Raw genomic sequence first — 21,575 nt, 5'->3', positions numbered from 1 at the left:
ATGTATTGAGTCAGTGGTATGTGGTCCTGGTAATTTAGATGTTTTTCTTTAATCTTAATATAAGAATTCGAGCTTATTTCATTGTATATCCTACTTCACAAAATGCTACAATTTAATAGTAAAAAAGGTCATAATTTAATTTTATACGTCCTTAATATTTGCGGAGTTATGCAACAAGTCGATAACTATTACTTTTTATTCATACAGTATCTTCAAAAATTCTGTGCCCAAACTCGGAAAGTGATTCCTTACATCAAGTGAAAGAAGGTAGTTATAATGAACATGAATCGAGAAAAGACTCTTTCAGAGCCATAAGCTCCCGAAAATTACGAAAAAGAAACTTGAAGGCTTCATAGCTCGACTTACATAATCGGATCTAGGAATTACGCACAAATTAGTATGCGCTCTATCTAAATATCCATTTTTCACAATCCCCTGGTATCAGTGTAGCAGACTGTATACAGGAAGTTGGGGTACGAAGGGACACTATTATATTTAAGAAGTGATACTATCATCAACTACGTATGTTATATATATATATATAATATCAGATCCCTGTGTGAACCCAGACTCGGGCCAGAGGGCTTAAAAATTTCGAAAAAAATAATCGAAAAATCTCCCAATTTTCCTCGATTTCCACGTTTCTGGTGTATAATATGGGCAAGCGAGTGATATCATTGGAAAGGATGCTCTATTCTGAAGAAAGGATGCTCTATGTTCTATTCCGAGGTATGAACCATGATCCTACGATAAATAGTAAGGAAGCAGAGTTTTAGTGAAAATCTAAAATTTATTTTAAAAAAAATGGAAATCCTAAAAGGGTTCAGGTGAATGTTAATGAAAGATTGGTGGAATGAGAATGTAGAAGGAAACTAGAGTACCCCGATTCCATTAGACACTACTGGTCTGATGAGTTACGATATTTATTCCACTCAATGGGTGGGCATGTAGATGTTGGGCGAAAACTCATGAGATGCTGAATCCTTGCTGCATCAGTGTAGGCCTTGGCAGGGGTATATGGTTTGGGGGCTAGTTTACATAATAAGGTGTGGACGATCGTATGAGTGATATCCGGTATCGCGACCTTCTGCCAGACAGGATTTCATCAAATTGCATTTTAACCCCCGTTGTGATGGCATCTTCCAGGGCGATAATGCACCTAGCTGTCGTACATGTGCTGTGCGGGAGCTGGTCGAGGAATATTGTGCTAATATCTGTCATAGCTTCCAGACTCTTAAAACTCTGCTCCAATGAACAACTGTGGAATTATAAAACAGTACACCGTCTCTAGAGATATCCACCACCCCAATCTTGCCTTTGAAGGCCTCCTTACGTATACGCAAGCTTGGCCATTCCAGCGGATTGTAACCTACTTATTAATTTTTGCCAGGCCGGATCTTAGCTTGTTAGTTGTATAATTCAGTAATCAGACGGTCATGTTCAGTTTAGTTTTGCCATATTGTTGTGCCATCCAAACAATCCGAGAGTTCGGTTTGGAGCAGCTTGACCATCTGCCTTACAGCTCTGACTTGGCGCCGTCTCACTACCACTTGTTCCAGCACCTGAAACGCGAACCAGTCAGTAAGCGCTTTGGAAGTGATGAAAGTAATTTTAATTGGTTTGTCTATAGCGTTTGTCTTCACTGGTAGGATGTTTCTTTGAGGAAGGTTTGGACAAGTTGGTCACCCGTTGTGACAGGTGTTTAAACATTGGTGAAAACTAAGTCGAAAAATAGTTTAAGGCGTGCTTTTTCATGTAAAAATAAATTTGGCTTGAACGGACCTGTTTTAGTATTTTTTTCGAAGTGGTACTTACTTTCCGGACACGCCTCTTGTTTGTGTGTATTAGAGACCTGCATGGGCCGAATTTTTCGGTCCGAGCCCAATCCAGCCCGAATGTACCTAGGCCCGTGCCCGAAAAGTTTTGGAGATTTTCGGCCCGACCCGGTAAGTATTTTAAAATTCTTGGTCCAAGCCCGGCACGGGCCCGATACATTTTAAAGTTTTTGGCCCGACCCCGGCCCGATAATTAAAAAAAATAGCTCGAGCCCCAGTCTTTCTCAAAATTTAGTATTAAACTTGACCTAACCCTCAGAAACATTTTCTAAACTCTGGTTCACAACCTGACGCCTCCCGAATGGTGCCATTGCCTCCTAGAACTTTTCCTGTCATCGAGAGAACAGAAACTCCATTTCTGTAACAAAAATCTAACTTAATTGATTTTTTGCATAAAGTGAAGATGGCAGTATCGTTTAGCGACAGGCAAAACTTTCCCACCCCTTCTTGTCATATGTTGGGTTCAGTGAAGGTCAGAGCTCAATTTACCGCGCAATGCCTGCAATCCTCTATAGTGAAAGTGGAGCCGCTAAGCAACATAAACGTAAATAGCTATTGCATTCTTTGTAACATTTTTCATGGGCACACTTCTTCAACGTTTGGCTTTATTTCAATTATCGTTTAACGAAAGTCAGTAAAGAATTGCAATTAATCGGCCCCAGTCCGACCCGACCTGAAGAGAAATCAGTGTCGGCCCGCCCAAGCCCGGCCCGTGCAGGTCTCTAGTGTGTATGTACTTCTTGAACATGACAGTTACGGGTCCCCATGGCGTTGTTCTATCTACGCCATTGAAGTAAGTATATGACTATGTTCTTACAAAGGATCAACTTAAGATGTTTACATGTAACGGTTGTAAAGTGATCCTATGAGACATCAATTTTCTGCTGTGCCATTCTTTAAAAATCACAAGATATTAAAGGAAGTTATAGACGGTCAGTGAGGAAGCTGTTTGTCCTATTTAATTACATGGGATTCATGGCTCGTGCATCATTATCTTGAGAATGAACTAGGATTTCGGGTAATACGCAGTTCTCAAGGATGCAAAATTCTACGATTTTCCCGAAAATGTTTCTTTATTTGGGGGGTGCGTACCCCAAGCGGGAGCCAGGTACCCTGAACAAAAGATACGGTACCTAAAAGCAACACATACTAAGCTACATATGTTTCAAATATCATTGATACACAGTATGAAGATAATATTTTCTAACTATATAAAGGGTAAACAAGAAATTGATAGACTGGAAAGCTGTATGTGCACAATGAAACAGGCATGCCATTTGACTAAACTAAACACGAGGAGATACTCGGTGTTTCTGGCTACCTCTAGGCCACAATTCTCCGTTTGAAACGCCGGTATTCATGATGTCACGACAGGAGAAAGAAGTGGCAAAACGCATCATTTCATCCTACGAAAATGAAACAGGTAAAAGTAAGTTCAAAACACTGCTTCATTTGCGACAAAGGTGTTTCAAAAAGCATGATATACCGAGTGATGTCCAGGTTCGAGGCTACCCAGCAGAGAAGTTAACACAAACAAACTGGTCCTCCAGCCGTGAAATCAGGACCGAAGATGGTGGCGAAAGTACAAAAGTTGTTTCAAAGGGATTCGTTGATGTCGGTTCGCCGTGCTGCACAGAAGTTAAAGCTGAGGTAGTCAACTCTGCAGTTTATAAAGCAGAAAAAGTTGAAAATTAGGGCATACGTAAAGAAAACTGCACCCAAGTACATCAACGATCAGGAGGAGCATGATAAGTCAGGTTGCCGTTACGTTTACCAAAAATCACTGCGCAAAGTCCTCGTAGTGGATGACAAGACCTATGTGCCTTGGGAGCCAGATGAAATACCAAGATGGAGATATTTCCATGCTGCGATACGATGCGACGAAAAATGAACAGGTGGAGGAAGAAAATATTCAAGAAAATATTGGCGTGGCAAGCAATAGACAGCGAGGGGACAGTTTCGGAGCTCTTTAAATCTGAAGGCACCATCAACGCCAGCGTGTACCTCTCGGAATGTTTGAAGAAGAGATGGATTCCTTTCTTATCCGGACTCCGGAGAGACAACATTTTGATTTGGCCAGACCTTGCTACGCCGCATTACGCCATGAATGCTGTCGAGTTTCTTCGTAGTGAAGGCATCCCCTTCTTGAGAAAGCAAAGAACCCGCCTAATGTACTCCAAGCGCGGGCCATAGATGTATTTTCGACCTTATATAGAGAGAAGTATGTCGAACGTTCCGATAGAGCTAAAAATCTTCGTGGTTTTATGCAGATTTAGAGATCCCTCAGCCAAGAAGTGCGAAGTACAGGACTCGACCTGGTGCAGAGGGAGATACATAATCTGCAGGAAATTGGGTACAAAGCATTCAGAACACCAACTTTATTTAAATTGTTTTGTACAGAGTCCTCATTCTCATGTACTATCCCAGTTGGGAAATAAGTTTCAAAAATGTATTTCAGTCCTTACAGTTTTTCCAGTCTACCAATTTCTTGTTCACCCTTTATATCAAATACTACTTCGAAAAATATATTAAAAGTTTTACTTAGGAAGAACCTGCTCATACCCTAGTTTCATGGTTCGTGGATGATTGTCTTCCAGTGATACCATAAAAATGACATGGATCCATAAATTTGGGTAGAAATTCAGAAAAATGAACCTTCTTTCTTTTCTTTCGAAGAACGCTTTTTCTCCATTTGGGCATCGTTATCGGGGCTCCAGTCATACTTGCACTCAAGGTTGGCAAGGTAATTTGCTAGTTACCTTTTTTCTACGTAATTTACTAGTAATTTACGTCACATAGAAAAGTTTTTTACGCAAACATAAAACAAAAAAGAACTTTTTTGTTTAAAAAAACATCTAAAAACAAGACAATTAAAATATAATTTCTTCAAACTTCCTAGCATTAACTGAAGCGAATTGTAAACTTTTAAAGTAAAATCTCGTGGGCCAAAATCTCACCTTCCCAAATTTTCACGAGACAAGATCTCGCCTGGCTAGAACCTTGCTGGACGAAACCTCACCGTCAAAAATCTTGCGGGCCGAAATTTTTTGCCTTAGCGATTTCTTCAGTGTGTTAATATCGTTGTAAGTATATACACTTAAGATTGCTTATATATGGAAACCTCTATTAACGGGCATCTTCATAGACATGGAAAGTCTTTCTCCCCGCGTAACATGTTCCTAACATTCTGTTTTACATCTTCGTAATGAACTATTCTCAATTCATACGTACTTAGCGTAGAAAATTTTGCCTTCTGCATTTTAAAAATAAATTCGAGTACCGTAAAGTAGACAGAAAATTCATTTCAAATGGTTTAGCTGTTTTCAAGTATTAATAATACAGACAATGTCGATTTAAATGTGGGGTAAAACTGTAGAATTGTCACACCCTCTTAAAAGCTGAACTTTTGAAAACACTGGGACACTTTTCCACTTTTAATGACGAGTTTATATAGAATTCCATCTTCTTAATGCAAAGCATACATAATATAGCAGATCAATGGTTCTCAACCTTTTTTTTTTTTTTTTTTTGATACGACACTACTGAACGTCCAGGACGTCACGACACACTTGTTTGATATTTTTATCATGAAAGTAATAATATCTATTATAGTAGTGAAACCTATTAGTTTTTTTAATAATGTCTATGTAGCACTGAGTATTATTGCTACCGCTGGAGGTGTTGACTGGTACAATCTGTTTCTATTTTAACTAATTATTAAATTCTTCTTGATTTTTAAATTCTTAAATTTCGCGACACACCTGTAGGGGACTGTGTCACACACCAATGTGTCACGAGACATCCGTTAAGAACCACTGTAGTAGATGATGGCATTAATTTTGAACCCCCGAGGAGATTTACAGTTAACTCTCACCAAATAATTTTATTATATTAAACTATATTCGAATCTAGGCCTATTCATTTTTAAGTAAATTTTTCCGCTTCTAATGTCTACATAAGCATTTTCTGATTTTTCTTCTTATTATTATTATTTTGACCTCAAACTCTTACAGCTATATTGTTACGGCGAAGTTTTTATCCATACGAGATTTCGGCCTGCAAGTTTTAACCCCGCGAGGTTTTAGCCAGGCGAGATTTCAGTCGTAAGATTTTGTCCATATACTTCCATAAAACGTTATTTTGCGCACCAAAAATCGTTGTACTTATTATTTATACGTGCAAGGCTACTTTGTGAAGTCAATACAGGGTGGTCCAGAAGTAGGTATGCACTTCTAGTTTATGGGTTTATTTGCTTCGGCTCTTCCGAGCTAAAGATGTAAGTAAAATCACATTTAGAACAAATAATAAAAGAAACTTAGTCTACCTGATGGATAACAATAAAAAAAAAAAAAAAACGATATAAAATGCAATGAGCTAATCAGTACGGTACTGTATACCTACTTTTGGGCCATCCTGTGTAGTAGTTTATAAAATTGCAAAACCGTTTGTGCTATACCAAACGGTAAACAACACGAAAAACGTTTTGTTTTAATTTTTAGACTTGCCACTAGCTTTTTTTACGTACTTCACGTGTTTTACATATTTTATGCGTCGTATAGAAAACTTTTTAAAATAAAAAATTGTAATTACCCAACGCTGCCTGCACAAAAGAGGCTTCGATAAACTACATACTGCTGCTGTTAAAATTAGATTATCTGAATAATGAATTCTTCGATTATTGGAACAGTTAGTTGTTCGAATAACCAATAATTATTCGAATACTGAAATCGAATTTTCGGATAGTGGAGTAAAGCAGAAAAATATTCGAATAATTATTTAAATAATTTTAACATCATTACTTGATGCTCTAGGGCAGCCTTTTTGATTTCTTTTTTAAGTGGGGACTTTTTTGTCAGCCTGAATGCTCTACGCACCAAATTTATCATTAAAAAATTATAGTACTTTGGAGGTATACTAGTATAGTGGCTCAAACCTTAAGGTCTAATGGATTAAAAAAAAATTATCGGTAGAAAAGTTTAGGGTGTATTTTCGTGTTTGATGTTTATACTAGATTGAACAGGAGGTACTTTTCAGCCAGGAAATACTACGAGATGCTTAATAGGCGTTTGAGATGGATGCTTTTCACTCAATACCGACGTTTCATATGGAGTTCCGTTGAATTTAAGGTGTTTTTTTTTCTTTTAAATATGCAGACATAGTGAATATGAAAACTTTAGTTAACATAACTGAAGCTGGTAGGATGGTCGTAGGCAAGATAGTGTGGTGGGAAGTGGCCTATGATGGTTGATCTTGCGTGGTGGTCTATGTCCTCGTCAAGTGCACCGGATTCAAACTTCGAAGCCCACGGTAATACTGGATTCCGTCTGTCATAATCTCGGTGCATAAGGACGCAAAATACGAACACGCGAACTTTGAACTATAGGGCTACGTGTTTTCCTTGTATTAAGTAACTTTAGGGAATAATAGTCAAAATTACGATAGCACAGAAGTGTTTTGAGTAGGGTAATCTTGTAGGTTAAAAAGAAACCGTGTCACTAAGAAAACTAATTTCTTTACAGTATAGCAATGGTCCTTCCCTGATTAAGGTAATAATTTCACTGATGGCATTTATCCATCCATTTATTATTATTTAATTATTCGAATAAAATATTGTATAAATATTGATATTTGTTTAACCTGCTTAAATATTCAGTTAATGATACATACAGATGCATTTTTTTAAAAATAGATCACCCTCTTAATGAGAAGTAGTTGAGAATAGTGGCTTATTTATCTCGTCAGGCCAAAGAGCTGTGTGTTCGCGAGTTCCACCTTGACCTCGTGTTAACGCACGTGGTGGTTGCCAACCAGATGGAAAACAACACAAAGTTGGTTCGACAACGTGGTTTGTGTAATTCGTGCAAGCTCGGTTTGATTCCCTTCTTCACGAGCCCCGCGATCAGCGAGGTTAGACCAGAATACGAGACACCAGCCCTGTGATGTGGCGAGTCCAACTTTCCCTCATAGGGGTGTAGTTCCATCCGTGATGGGCTGTGATGTAGGTGCCGATGAAATGTCTTGTGTGCGTGCGTATTTGCTCGCTCGCTCTTGTGCGAAAGTTAAACTTTTGTTTATCTAAGTCGTTTAATAAAGAGAAAATTCGTGTGTATGTATGTTTAATCCATCTATTCATGTAATTGGAGCATAAAACACGTTCGCTTTTATACTATTAAGTGTTGATTCAATACTTGGCCTACTAGTAAACAAAAAATATCTTCGATGTTGTTTTTATACCTACATGTATGAATTGTTTATCTCTAAGTTTTTGAGAATAAATTATTAACCTAGCTTTTCTCACCTTGTATTAACTAATATTTGCCATCAGAATACTAAATTTATCGCTGGGCAAAATGCACTCTCGGCTGACCAACTGATCAATATGCTTGCTTCTTATGTAAGTGGTCCCGGATATAATACGCAGCGGATGCAGTACACTACTACAATCATGGCCGCTTGCAAGGGGGTACAGTAACTGTAAGATTTCTGTGTAGCTCTATATATTTATAAAATTATATTTTCCATACATCATAATAGGCTACTTGAATGGGTGAACCGTTTAATAATAGCTATTCCGTAACTATAATGATAAAAAGTAAATAACAATTATGGAGTTACATGAAATGGTTTCATTCCCGGTGTAATAATGATGTTGGGTTTCTAGGATTAAGTCTTTTTCAGCATCATTTGTTAAGCATGAAAACTTAGTTAACATGGGATTCGAATGAAATGAGCCCCACCGGGAATCAAACTGTGCGAAAATTATGATCTGTAACCATTTAACTACAGTCAATGCTAGGACACAGTAAAAGTTGTTGCTGATTGGGAAAACATACAGTTTAGCCTCTACTAATAATTTAAAAAGTGAGTTTTATAATTCCCCCTCCCTCGTTGTATAAATTTGAGAGCCGAAGTATTCGGGTAGGATGAACTGGTACACAGGGAGATTTCGATGTAGGTTGTTTCGGCGTAATGCTTATTCTCCGGAGTATAAAAAAGAAATACAATGCATGTAGTAGTAGTCAATGCATGAAAAATTGGAATTGAGAATATACAGGATGGACCATAAAATCTTGTAACTTTTTCTTGTAACCATCTCTTGTAACTTTTTAACTAATAAAAAAATAATAGACTGAAGTTTTGTATCATGCAAATATCGACTAGAAAACATTGTTTGCCATACTTTGTGATATCACAAGGTTTACAGTGTTGCCAACACAACATGAAGTCGTATTTTTCTAAATGGCTCTACATCAGGTTATTTAAAATTTAAAATCTACATGTTAAAATGAAACATACAGTAGCACAATTCTCATCCAGGGTTTGAAATTAAGAATGCTACAGTGTCATAAACATTCAAACTTTGGTGGCGTCTACAGCAGTAATAACAAAAATGAGACAGATGGGGCATTGCACATCCAAAGTACTTTAGTATCTTAATATTAGAAAAATAAACAACTGCTGAACAAGACTGCACTTATTTAATATAAAAACACATTTTTTCTGATTTTATTCGCAAGACGTTGACCATGATTGTGTGTCTATCTTAATATTATGATCATGATACGACGGATTTCAAGTTAATATGAAGTTATAAGGGGATGAAAATGTGACTTTGAAAGCATTTATTTCGAAAAACTGCGTAGAAAAGTGTCTCATCCAGTTGCATAGGTGGTTTTCAATACATATGAAGGCCAATAATGCCATTTACAACAATTTGGAAGAAAAAGTGATCGTGAAAAAATCTAATTTGAGGTTGCAAGGAATGTACTCGTCCCATGGGCCGTAAATATGAAAGAATGGATTTGTATTCGTCTTTATGTACAAATACCTAGATGCTAATTAAATTCTGCTGGAAAGAATTTTTCAAATTTTCCCTCCCCTTCCTCCTGTGAAAATTGAAAAGTTCGATTCTCAAACGGCTGTAAAAGTGTGCATTATTCATTATCGGTATTTCATTAATGACTTACAATATTACACAAGTAATTTATCCTTAAAGCAATTCTGAAGGGATAGGTTATTTATTGGGATGAGTTGTTTTTTTGCTAGTTTATTTTTTTGGAAAGTACCCAGGCGATTTTCTTCAAAACAAATAGTTAATTCATCAACAACTCCACAATATGGCAAGAAAGCAATTTCTGGAAAATTCAGTATAGTACAATACCTCTAATCTTGAAAAACGATGTGGTGTAAATTCTGCTGTTTATATATGTAAATTCTGCTGTTTATATATTATACACCTGCAGTTTCCTGTAGTTTCAATCCCAAGTATTTGAATTTCTTTGTCATTACCCCTCTTCTTCTTCTTCTTCCAGCTGTATTCTTTAATATTCGATTACATTTTTGCTGAATGAGTAATGTGAACATTCTGTCTTGGTTTTACTAATTCTAAGCCCTTTGCTCTCTAATTCTCCTCTCTAGGTATCTAATCTCTCTTGTAGTGCTGCTTTGGTCTCACCAGCACGATGTCTGCAAATAGCATTGTACCAAGATACTAACTTAGCACTTGGATATCCTTTTGTAAGTTCGTCCACCACCATGCAAAAATGTATAGGCAAAAATGTAAAGTCCCTTATGAAGTCCCACTTTAACTGTAAACTCTTATGTTGTTCCACAATCTCCTCTACTTGCCCTATATCCATCATACATACATGGGCGTCTCTGGCGGGGGGACGCGTCCCCCCAATATTTTGAAATACGAAATATTCAATATTTTATTTTAATTTAATTTATTTAGATACTCACTAGCAGACTAGTTCATTTCCTTTGATGCCCCCCCCTCCCCCAAATTTTACATGCCAGAGACGCCAATGCATACATATCTTGTATACAGACAGATATGTGTTCGGAATAAAACTTTTCGCAGTGCCCACCAAGTAAAATCCCGTGGCACCCAATCATACCGTTTCTCATCGTCAGTGCCAATATTGCTTCTGTTGTCGACCGTGTTTTCATGAAACCATTTTTTTAAAAATTTATTGTTTAGGTCTCTTCTCTCACTCTCTCCGAGGGCTTGCTCGTAAAATTTATTCCCCTATTGTGACTATATTCGTGCACATCTCCTTTGCTTTTAAAAACCTGCACAACGTAGCTGCTTCTACATTTTTTTCGGCATATTTCCTGTATCCATTATCCTATTAGAAAGTAGATTAAACCACTACATTTTTTTTTTTTTTAAATACCTAAACTTTTCTGAGGGATATCATCCGATCTTGAGGTTTTACCACTTTTCACCTTTTCCATTTTATGGCTTTCCCACCTCAACCATAGTCACAGGCCGAACAAGTTCCTGATTCGTGGCTAGATTTTCGAAAATTTTCTTCGGGTTTTCTGCATTATAAGCTTCTGGAAATATTTCGTCCACCACTTCTTTACCTTCTTCCTTGTTAGAACCTAGCTATTTTTATCCTTAATGCAAAATTCGTGTGAAATGTATTTCTTTTACCTCTCTCTTACCTTCGTAAGCTCGTAATTGTTTCCAGGTTGTTATACAACTCATCAGATTCCTTGCTTTCCACCTTGGCGTTCTTCATTTGCTTGTACTCCAAGTCTTGTTCATTGCCAGAATTCTGCTCTTTTTTTTTTTTTTTTAATCGTTCCTTTTTTTCTTCACGGCTATTTGAACTTCTTTATTTCGTTACCACGTTTATTTATCAAAGAGGCAACTTCCTTTTGTTTTCTCTCAACTTTTCGTGCGGTTTCCCTGAGTGTTCCTGATACTCTCGTCCATTTCTCTTTCCTCGTGCATCTCTTCTTTCTTAATTTGCAATACTTGCTTTATGGTAATTTCTCCTCGAATCTTTTTCAGCACTTCGTTTGAACAGGTACATTTCATCCTATTTTTCCTTGATGCAGATATCAGCTACTACGAGACAGTGTTGTTTCGTTAGATCCTGATCTAGTATTGTTTTGCAGTCCTTTGCATCACATGGTGATCTGAAACCCCGAGGTGCCATTCGAGGTGGTGTTCTTATAGAAGGTATTCAGGATAGCAAGGTGTTATGTTTCAGGATAGCAAGGTGTTATGTTTCCATCACTTCTACAGTCAGCGACAAAAATTCTTTCCTTTCGGTAAAATTTATTTTGGGAATAACAATGATATGACTTGAACGCACAGCAAGTTACATTCTTTTTCAATTTATTAAAAAGTGTACTCAAATTGTCCTTCTGTTCTTAAGGAAACTAGTTGAATCAAACAGAAAGAACTTTTGTCGCTGACTGCCATGTTTTCACCTTCCTTATTTCTGTCCTCCAATCCATATCCTCCATGTATTCTTTCATAACGTGATCTTGATCGTCCTACATGACCATTTAGACTTACTGTTAAGTTTATGCAACGAACAATTTTGCAGAATACTAACTAGCTCCATCCAAAATTCTTACTTTTATCTCCTCATCACACCCAACTTGTGAAGCATAGGTGTGACTATATTCAAAGTTTCTCGTAGCAGGAGCCGATCAAATGTGGATCGAAAAAGGACCCACATATGTAAAACACATTACATACACATGCAACTTTATCTTCTTTCTTAGCTTCTGTAGTTGGACAAGAAAGTGGGTTGCCGTGTTTTAATCATGATAATGTATTACGCTGTTGATGATAAGGTATCTAATAGAAATATCTCGACGTCTAATTCATCTCTTAGTAATATCAAATTTCATAGGCTATATTCATTTTGTAGGAGAAACTAATGAACTCATATAGTTCAACGTTATGTGGTTATTAAATAATTGTCAGTGTATATTTGTAATTATCGTCTAATCAACACCTATTAAAATCGTGTTATTACTAATGCAGTCCTATGTCCACAGGCGTGCGCAACGTGGGTGCCTTGGCACCCCCATTAGACAAACCGTTTTATGTAGAATTATTACAAACTGAGAAGAGATTTGTAAATTATTTCCCGTCTGCATGTGTGCCGTGCGTCGCCGACGCAGCGTCGGGTGCAATGACGCTATCTTTTCTTAGGGGAAAGGGGGGAGGATGATATTCCATATGGTGGTACTTTAGATCTGGCACCCACATTCCCAATATCCTGCGCACGCTAGTGCCTATGTCCGACATTTCTTTGAGGCTTGATAGTAATCACACTTGTGGTGACACAGCTTTATGGTTTTTTAGTAAGATTCCTCTTCCACATCATTTCACCCGCCGTCCCTTCATGTATTTGTACATGGATCATAATATTTAGTCTAAATGACGATCATGTGGTACGTTAACGGATTTCGTTATTCCTTGCTGTTGGTCAGTAGAGACCGTAACGAGCACAGTTGGATGTTGATAATCTGTTTGATAAAACTATGAAGTGGGAGAGATCTGAATGTATGGAAAAATAATATCCATGTAAACATTGTCAGATATGTCATACTTATGTTGCTAGAGAGACCTGTACGCCCGCATAAGAGATTATTCTCTATCATTGAGACACCGCTTCCAAAAGGTCGGTATGTGAAGTTATGTTTAAAAAAAAAAAAAAAGCATTTCTTAGATCTTGAGAATAAGATGAACTATATTGCGTAGTATGGTAGTTTCAGTGACTAAAAGGGTTTTTATTTGCTGGGGAAACGGCGAGGTAGTGATTCATCTTTTGTTCAAAGGGTTAGATTCCTGGCATGTAATGGATAGCATCACCATAGCAGGATAGCAGGATTTGTCTCACTTTCGTTTATTCTACTAGTTATTTCCCTATATTGTGCATGTGACTGTATTACCAGTTTCCTGTACAGGATTCGGAACATTACAAAAGTGTTATTTATCATTACTTGTACGTGGTAATTTAGTTATAGAATATTATCTTCACTGTGTCATACTTTTGTGGGTATAGTTCATAAATAGTAAATTATTATTATTATTATTTTGTTTCAGGACCTTACTGGACAGAATAGCAATGACAGTTCGAGCGGTCCAGCGCCGGGCACGCCCAATTCTCAGGGGATGAGGCCGACACCTTCCCCAACGGGTTCTACTGGTTCGCGTTCCATGTCTCCTGCAGTAGGTTAGTATTAGCAGGTGTTGAGCTTGATATATTTGTATTGATGTTACATTTTTATTTTTTGATACGGTGGCATTTTAATAATTAAAATATTAAAAAAATATTTCCTTTTCTAAGAGAGTGTAAAATTATATTGTTTGGAAATATTTTAATAACATTGGAAATATTTGAAACAATAGAAAAGAACAATTTTCAGGCGAGAAGGACTTCGAAATGATGTACATACTTTTCTTGCCATTTTTTAAAACCTTCGAGATAAAATTGATACTACTCAGTAAATTCTTTAGTGTGCAACCAAATAGATATATCTTGGATAATCCGATTTACTTAGACCAGTGCTAGTGGTGATGATCGTGAAAGGAGCACATTCCATCTTAATTGAGTAATTCATTATTTTTTCTTTACATTAGATAAACGAGTCTGTTTGAATTTGAGCTACTATGAAAGCTCCTAAGACTGGAAGGATTAAATTGCGTCTTCCCTCGAGATATAGAAAATATTTCAGTGGTAGAGCGTTCACCTCTGGTGCTGGGATCCTTGGTTCGATCCCAGCTCGCGCCAAGTGAGCTTCGTGGTAGACAGACATAGTGTACGTGTTTCTCGGAGTTCTCCCGTTTCATTCACCTTCTTCATTACACCATTTCATCCATTATCATCATCACATCTCCTTTAACCTAGCCGCCATAATCGTGGTACGTAAAACTTAAAAGATTTCATTTCATTTCAATACTTTGCTTCATAACAAGCCATAAAAGTAATGGTGTTCTGGAATTTTGCAAAAGTTTTGTAATTGGTCTTATGCATGTGGAAATACAGTGACAAAGAGTTGTTTTATACTGTGTTGAGAACAGTTCTTACAGCAGCTATTAAGAGACCGTCTTGATGGAACATAATAGCCGCTTACATTTTCCACTTTCTCAGATACTTTTACCTAATTTTCTGTCTGTATATTTTGTTTTTAGTATACCTGACAAGTAAACTATTTTCGTACTCTTTATGAATAGTTTTTTATTAATGGAAGTTTCTGGTTCATCATGAGACAGTTGAGAAGTAACCTGAATAAGGAGCTAACGAATTAATGTTTACAAAGCAAGAAATAGTCGTAATAAGAATCAATCTTCTATCATTCGGGCTAATCCTCATTTTGTCTAACGTGCTCCTCATTTCGTCTAGCCAGCTATCCCATATACTTAACGACACAGAAATGATAAAAGATGTGTGTTTGCTGTCTTAGTCGAAATAATGGTATTTGTTTTGTCTAATCCCCATTTGGTCTAAAATGACAGGAAAAAAAATCTAGGATATTTTTTTTTTTTTCGAAATTATGCTTTTCTTGATTTTCTCTAAGCTTGTTTTCGTATTTGGATGCTGTCGTATTGTATTCATGTATAAGGTTAGGATAATTTACGTATTTTCTTTTGGAGCGATTTACTTGCTTTTAATACATGATTTATTTTGTGTTCGCCAATACATTTTACATACAGAATTATGGGAAATGAAAGTACGAATCATTTTGAATAATAAATAATAATAATAATAATAATAATAATAATAATAATAATAATAATAATAATAATAATAATAATAATAATAGCAGTTTTCTAATTTCCTTGATAGGTAAACTTTTCATGAAATCAGAAACAATTAAAATAAAAGATATTGACCGGCGGTCAGTGCCGATGTACTATCGATGTAATTTTCTTTTCAAATTTGCCTCCAGTTTAATCCTGCAATTTTTATTGTACGCTGTTTAGATGTAACAAGGAGTAGGCAAACAGAGATCTTTTCTTATAAAGGAGTGACACGAATCTTATTATTAATCTGCCATAATTATGAGGCACGTGGTTAAGCGAAATGATGGCACATTGAGTGTCGATGATAATCACTCGCCACATCGTCAGTTGAACTACGCTGTCTGGCAGGCCATAAGCTTTGGCAAGTTAGAACATCAGTGGAGAATGTAATTGAAGCATTCAAAAGGTCGTCGTGGGTGTGAGAAAAATGTTACAATATTCTGTCGATTATTCAAAAGGAGTTGTCTGCTCTTCCATCAATGCTGTTGCATAGTAAGAGTCAGATGTAGCAAAATACTGAATAACATGACTATTAAATAAAAAAAAAAAAAATCACTTTCCATGCTTTTAATTAATAGCACCTGATTTGAAGCGGTAGATTCAGAGAAGAAACAGTGTGACTCACGCGGTTTAATCTTCGGGACTGAGGGAATGTGTATTGTGTGCAGCCACACTGAGAGGAATAGGTGTTAAGTTGGGGGGAAGTAAATATTTTGTTTTGCTTCAATCAATTTGGCAACGCAGCATTGCCTGCATCAGCTGATGCGTAAGTGTGGCGGTGTGTGCAGAGAAGAATGTGAGGTCGGTGACCATGAGGTTGTAGAGTCAGCTTCTGTGTGTAAGCGTCTCTCTCTTTCTCTCCTCGTTCTATTTCTTTGTTTCTGTGACGTAACTATTATTTTTCATCTGAGAGAAGGGGAAGATTTACGATTTCACTTACTGTAACATGTGTCTATTTTTAAATTTGTTTTGTATATCTGAGTAGGAGTCTGTTTATTCTTGTTAAATATTTTTGTTTTTTATAGCTTAATCTATGATAAACCATATTTCTGTTCAGTAACACAGGAATGTTTTTGATTTGGCCAGTGTTGGGATTTACGATCATTTCAAATCAATTTAATCTGTATATACGGAATAGAGATTAGTAAAATTATGTAATTTTGCAGGAGACGCATGGTTCACGAATCCTTTTCTTCGCAAACAAATTAGCTGACCAACAAGTTTTCTGAATATTTTCTCCTTCTTACGAACGATATTTCGGTGTGTTTGCTGTAAACATTATTTGTTAGAGTGCCGTGTTCAAAAAATACTCATTATATTCTGCACTTTTTATGTTATTTTAATCCTCATGGTATTTTGTTTATTTTAGTGTTGCTTATTCGTTCTTAGAAAGGCTAATTGAGGAATGTGGTTGAAAAAGTTAATAACCTACGAGAACCAAATTCTTGGATAAATGCGATTGAAATTATAAAATAATGTCCAAAATCACATCTTCGACCACCTGCTCGAGCATCCTTTTCATTTTTATTCAATACCTTTATGTTTAAATTGTTAATATGGATCGAACCAGGTACCCCAGGCGCCAAGGTGAGCGCGCTACCACTGACGCCCCTTGATGATCAAATTATTTTGAGGAAAAGACATTCGGTGTATATAAAATTGCAGTAAAGGGTATCTAGTTTTTCGACCTCACACTTCATTTTTTTTCATTCTACATTTTATTACCTCAGAAAATACTTAAAAATATAAAAAATACATATAGTACAATGTTTCTGTAGCTAAAACAGATTAATGATATGCACATTAAGGATAGTGTAATGCCACAAAAAGTTTGTTTCTGTGATAACAGATGGCTTTGCTTTCGCCGTATCTTTTCAATGTAAATTAAGTAGTACAAGAAATGTCAAATATCTTCTATGAATATTAAATTATGTTCTTCGCTCTCAGTCTATTTGAAGATAATGAGTGTATGCAGCAATTGTTCCGTGTTCCGTGTTTCGAACTTTTGACTCATTCATTGTTGAGTTCAACTAATTATTGAAGAGGAATTCAATGATTGTCGTTTGTTCTAGGACTGAAATTTTGGAATTTAGTACAGTGTAAAGTAAGCTAGGGTTTCCAAGGTGAAAATTTTTCGTCATTTTGCCCTTTCCATTGTTATGCTCGTAATAGCCACGAGTCAATTTCACTAGGCGACTGGGAACTGCACTCGAAGAATTATTATTAAGGTGTCGTTCCATCACTTCAAGAAAAGTGTCCCACCAAAGTGTTAATCTTATATCAGATTCTTCCAGCAGCTAAATGACCTGGCTACATTTCAAAGCTTCGAAGTAAAGGCAACAGGAATCTTCAGTTCACATTGGACATTTAGATAGAAGGAATAACTGGAATATTGTATTCATGGTGCCTGAATATGGGCTACTTGTAGAACTGTAATCTGATTTACTAAGCTTCAGAATTTTATTGAATGACGCATAATCTTCTGTCATAAAGTTAAAAAGTATTAAGAGTATTACTTTCATGCGCGAGGTCCTTCCATGCACGGTGCTCTTCGTCCTGTGTACAGGACGCCACTGTATCTTATTGTGAAGAGAATATACGTCCGCAGTGTGTTTTATCATTTCGATTCCCCATTAGATTCTGTTTTCACAATTCAGTCAGGCTGAGGAGATGATACGATCTTATCAGGAGTTGAAAAAGAACTCGAGTAGGTTGTAAGTACCAATGATTTATTTCATTATTATTATTATTATTATTATTAATAATAATAATAAAGACAGTATCATTGGGTACAGTATCTGTATATCCCTCTCCCCACTCGTATTCGTATTAAACAACGGCATAACTTCTGTTAATATATTTTGGTTTTGGATTTAAGTTCCAGCGATAATTTCACTGGTTTTGATTCCAGCATCATTAGAAGAATATGCAACATAATTAATATAGAAATGTTCAGATGAACAGTCCTATACTTAGCTTATTTACAATTTATGTACGGCTAGTTGGTTTACGCTTTTAATATTTCTGACTTATTCTTTAACCGATCTGTTCTGGGTTTATGTTGACTTTCATGTTCTTTTTTCTGTATTCTTAAAATTTAAAGTTTTTTCAGACTCTGGTTCATAATTTTTTTAATGTATAAACAAAGTAATTGAGACTCGCTCAGCATACCTATTTTCACCATTGAAATTTCAACTATTTTAACTCCGTAGGATTTCTTATTATCCTTGGTTTGTGTCTTGCTTCTGACTATACTACTTTCAGATGTTTAGATTGTATTATATGATTTCTCACAATTGCATTGCAAAACCAACACTACGTTAGTGATAATAAATACGATACCGAGTCAGGGGCGGATTCAGAACCGACTTCTGGGGGGGGGGGGGGAGCGGTGGGTTGTCATATTGCTACTTTTATGGGCTCCAAACTTTGGGATGAGTTTTATTTATATATATAAAATAAGAAAGTTTCCTCTTCTGGGGGGGGGGGCGATCGCCCCGATCGTCCCCCCTGGATCCGCCCCTGTACCGAGTTATTCATAAGTTCGTAAAACATTTTTAAGTATCATAATAAATGAACTACTCAGGGGATATGTAATTTTACTATATTGACACAGAGGTACATTAATTAAATTTGTTACATATTTTACAAATGCTTAATTTGTCATCTTCATTGATTAGGTACACGTTTATACAGTAACCCATTTTGTCCCCACTACAGACAAATCAGAGGTACTGCAACGAGTGGAAGAGAAGGCATGTAGTACCCTTCACAACTCCTTTCCTCAAGAAAAAGTACATGAGTTAAATCTGGGTACTGAGATGGCCACTTCATTAACTCGTTACTTTCCTGTTCCTTTATGGAGAAATTTCAATTCAGTTACCCTTGCACGTTTTGGAAAGAAACAACAAGCTGTGTTGTAATTATTAATGTCTTCATTCAATGTAAAATCACTAGCTAATTTTTCAACATGTTCAAGTAACTCTTCTAGTTACTTGGGAACCTTCAAAGAAAAATGGTTAATAAATCTTATTTTCCAAAATTGCGTAGAAGCCATTACGTTAGGTGAATCACGCAAATGCTTCGATTTCGTTGAATATTTCCAATCCTGATACTAGCACTGTTTATTTACCTTTCTAGAAAGATACGAAGTTGCGTTGTTGCAAAGATGAACAAATCTGCCGAACTATCAGCTTCACTTTTCTCTTATATTTTCTTGCAGCAATTACGAGGCTTTACAAAAATTCCGACTGACTCCTCATTATTATCGAGGTCCCGGTGCAACTGAAGTCTGGTACGTTCACACTTCGATCTCTTACAGAGAATCCACGATGCTGTTGATTAAGAGAGGTCAAATTGTCTCTGCCCCTACGTGCAGTTGATTTGCGGGGCTTAGCTGTTTTGCTAACACTATGCATTTCCTTTGTATGGTCTGAACGTTCCGGCCGAGAAACTACACCGGGCCGAAGCTAAACAGTATGTTTTTATTGCTGTATTTCGCATACACTTTTTGATACTGTTGAAAACAGGTGGGATCTCTTGCAAACCACCGTCGCACGGTCACAATAGCAGAGCTTATTTCAAACACGACAATTAAGAGGTCGTGAACTCGCCATCTTGTATGACTTGAGGTATTTTTCCAGAAGCCTATTATTTCCGTATCTTAACAACAGTGTTTGCGTTGACACATGACTTTTTCGTGCTGAATGGCGTACATTGTTGTTTGTGCTTGCTCGTGTGTTCTGTCGTGAAAATGTCAGCCGAAATTGGTGCAACGAACAAAAGTGAAATTTCTTGTAAAGCTGAGAAAGGTTAGCGAAATACAGGAAATGCTAGAACAAGTATACGACTAGAACGCCATGAAGAAAACAGCACCATGGGTTAAACGATTTTCGGAGGAGAGGGAACAAGTGACTGATAACAAGAGAGTGAGGAAGGAGTTGAACAGATGAGAACATGGTCAAAGTTCGTCAAATTATGTATGCAAATGGGTGACCGACTGTACGATTCATAGCAGATGAAGTGAACATTCATAGAGGAACTATGTGCAGAATTTTAACTGAAGACTTGGACTTGCACGAAGTATGTACCAAAATGGTCTCGAAAGACCTCACCGACTAAGAAATGCAAAATAGGATAAAAGTGTGCACAGACCTGCTGGAGAAGAAGGATTAAGTTTCTAGCCGATTAATCACAGGTGAGTGGAAGATAGCTGACTTCCACGACCAAAAATCAAAATCGTAATCAAAACGATGTTGATAACATTTTTTGATCCATGGGATCGTACACCGTGAGTTCGTGCCACAAGATCAAATAGTCAACCAGTGCTGCGAAGATTACATGAGAAGACGAGGCGCAAACGACTAGAACTTTTCGCGAGAAACTCACGGCTTCTCCGTTATGATAATGCACCTGCCCACACGACACTGTACATACTGGAGTTTTTAAATAGAAAACAAATAGTCCATCCGCTGTACTCGCTTGATCTCGCCCAGAATAATTTTTTTTCTTTACCCGAGGATCAAAACAGTGTTGAAAGAAAGGTATTTTGATTACATTAAGGCTAATACGACGGCAGCTCTGAAGGTCATTCCAGAAATAGTTCCAAAAATGCTTCGAAGGGTGGAGTAGGCACTGGCATCAGTGTATAGCTTCCTAAGGGGAGTACTTCGAAGGTAATCACACCAGTGTACAGTAAGAAGGAATGAACTCATTTTATGGAACAAATTCTCGAACTTAATTGTCAGACTTCGTAAAAGTTTTTTTTAAAAAACATTTATCTTTCGTTTTGTAGGATTGCAAAATTTTAAAATTAAACTGCCTCAGATTATTATATCTTTCTAAATTGTACGCTTACATTACTCTAATTTACTGTATCTATGTATTCTATGAAATTAGGAGACTCAGTAGTGTAATGGTTAGAGCGTTGGATTCATGTCCGCGGGTTCGATTCCCGCCCGGTGCTTCCTCAGTTTTCGGCGTCCACCCACCGTCGTGAGGCGAAATTGTGGAGTCGACGTGAATAGAAGCCGTGACAGCCACTAGGTCTAGAAAGCTCACGATACGCAGGTTAGCGATAGAGCGACGCGGCGCATTGACCACGCGTTCGTCGCTAGTTTGACGTAGTTACATCAATCGCTAACAGATGGCGTGGAGCGAATCAGGCCCACAAATCG

The 21,575-nt window shown here is 37.0% G+C and overlaps 1 protein-coding gene across 7 annotated transcripts in view; it reads left to right on the top strand.

The window, feature by feature from the left end:
• Positions 1-21,575, top strand: part of osa (trithorax group protein osa) — a 253,832-nt gene that overhangs the window by 154,437 nt on the left and 77,820 nt on the right. For all 7 annotated transcript variants that reach the window (XM_081727104.1, XM_081727113.1, XM_081727117.1 and 4 more), the window contains one exon: positions 13,699-13,828. In XM_081727104.1, the coding sequence (XP_081583230.1) occupies positions 13,699-13,828 (130 nt within the window). The remainder of the gene's footprint in view (positions 1-13,698; positions 13,829-21,575) is intronic.

This window comes from Thermobia domestica, chromosome 1, assembly GCF_964235325.1.
Source record: "Thermobia domestica chromosome 1, izTheDome1.hap1.1, whole genome shotgun sequence".
NCBI classification, from domain to species: Eukaryota; Metazoa; Arthropoda; class Insecta; order Zygentoma; family Lepismatidae; genus Thermobia; species Thermobia domestica.
The sequence above is the reverse complement of the archived record's forward strand: the minus strand, read 5'-3'. Positions and strand labels throughout refer to the sequence as shown.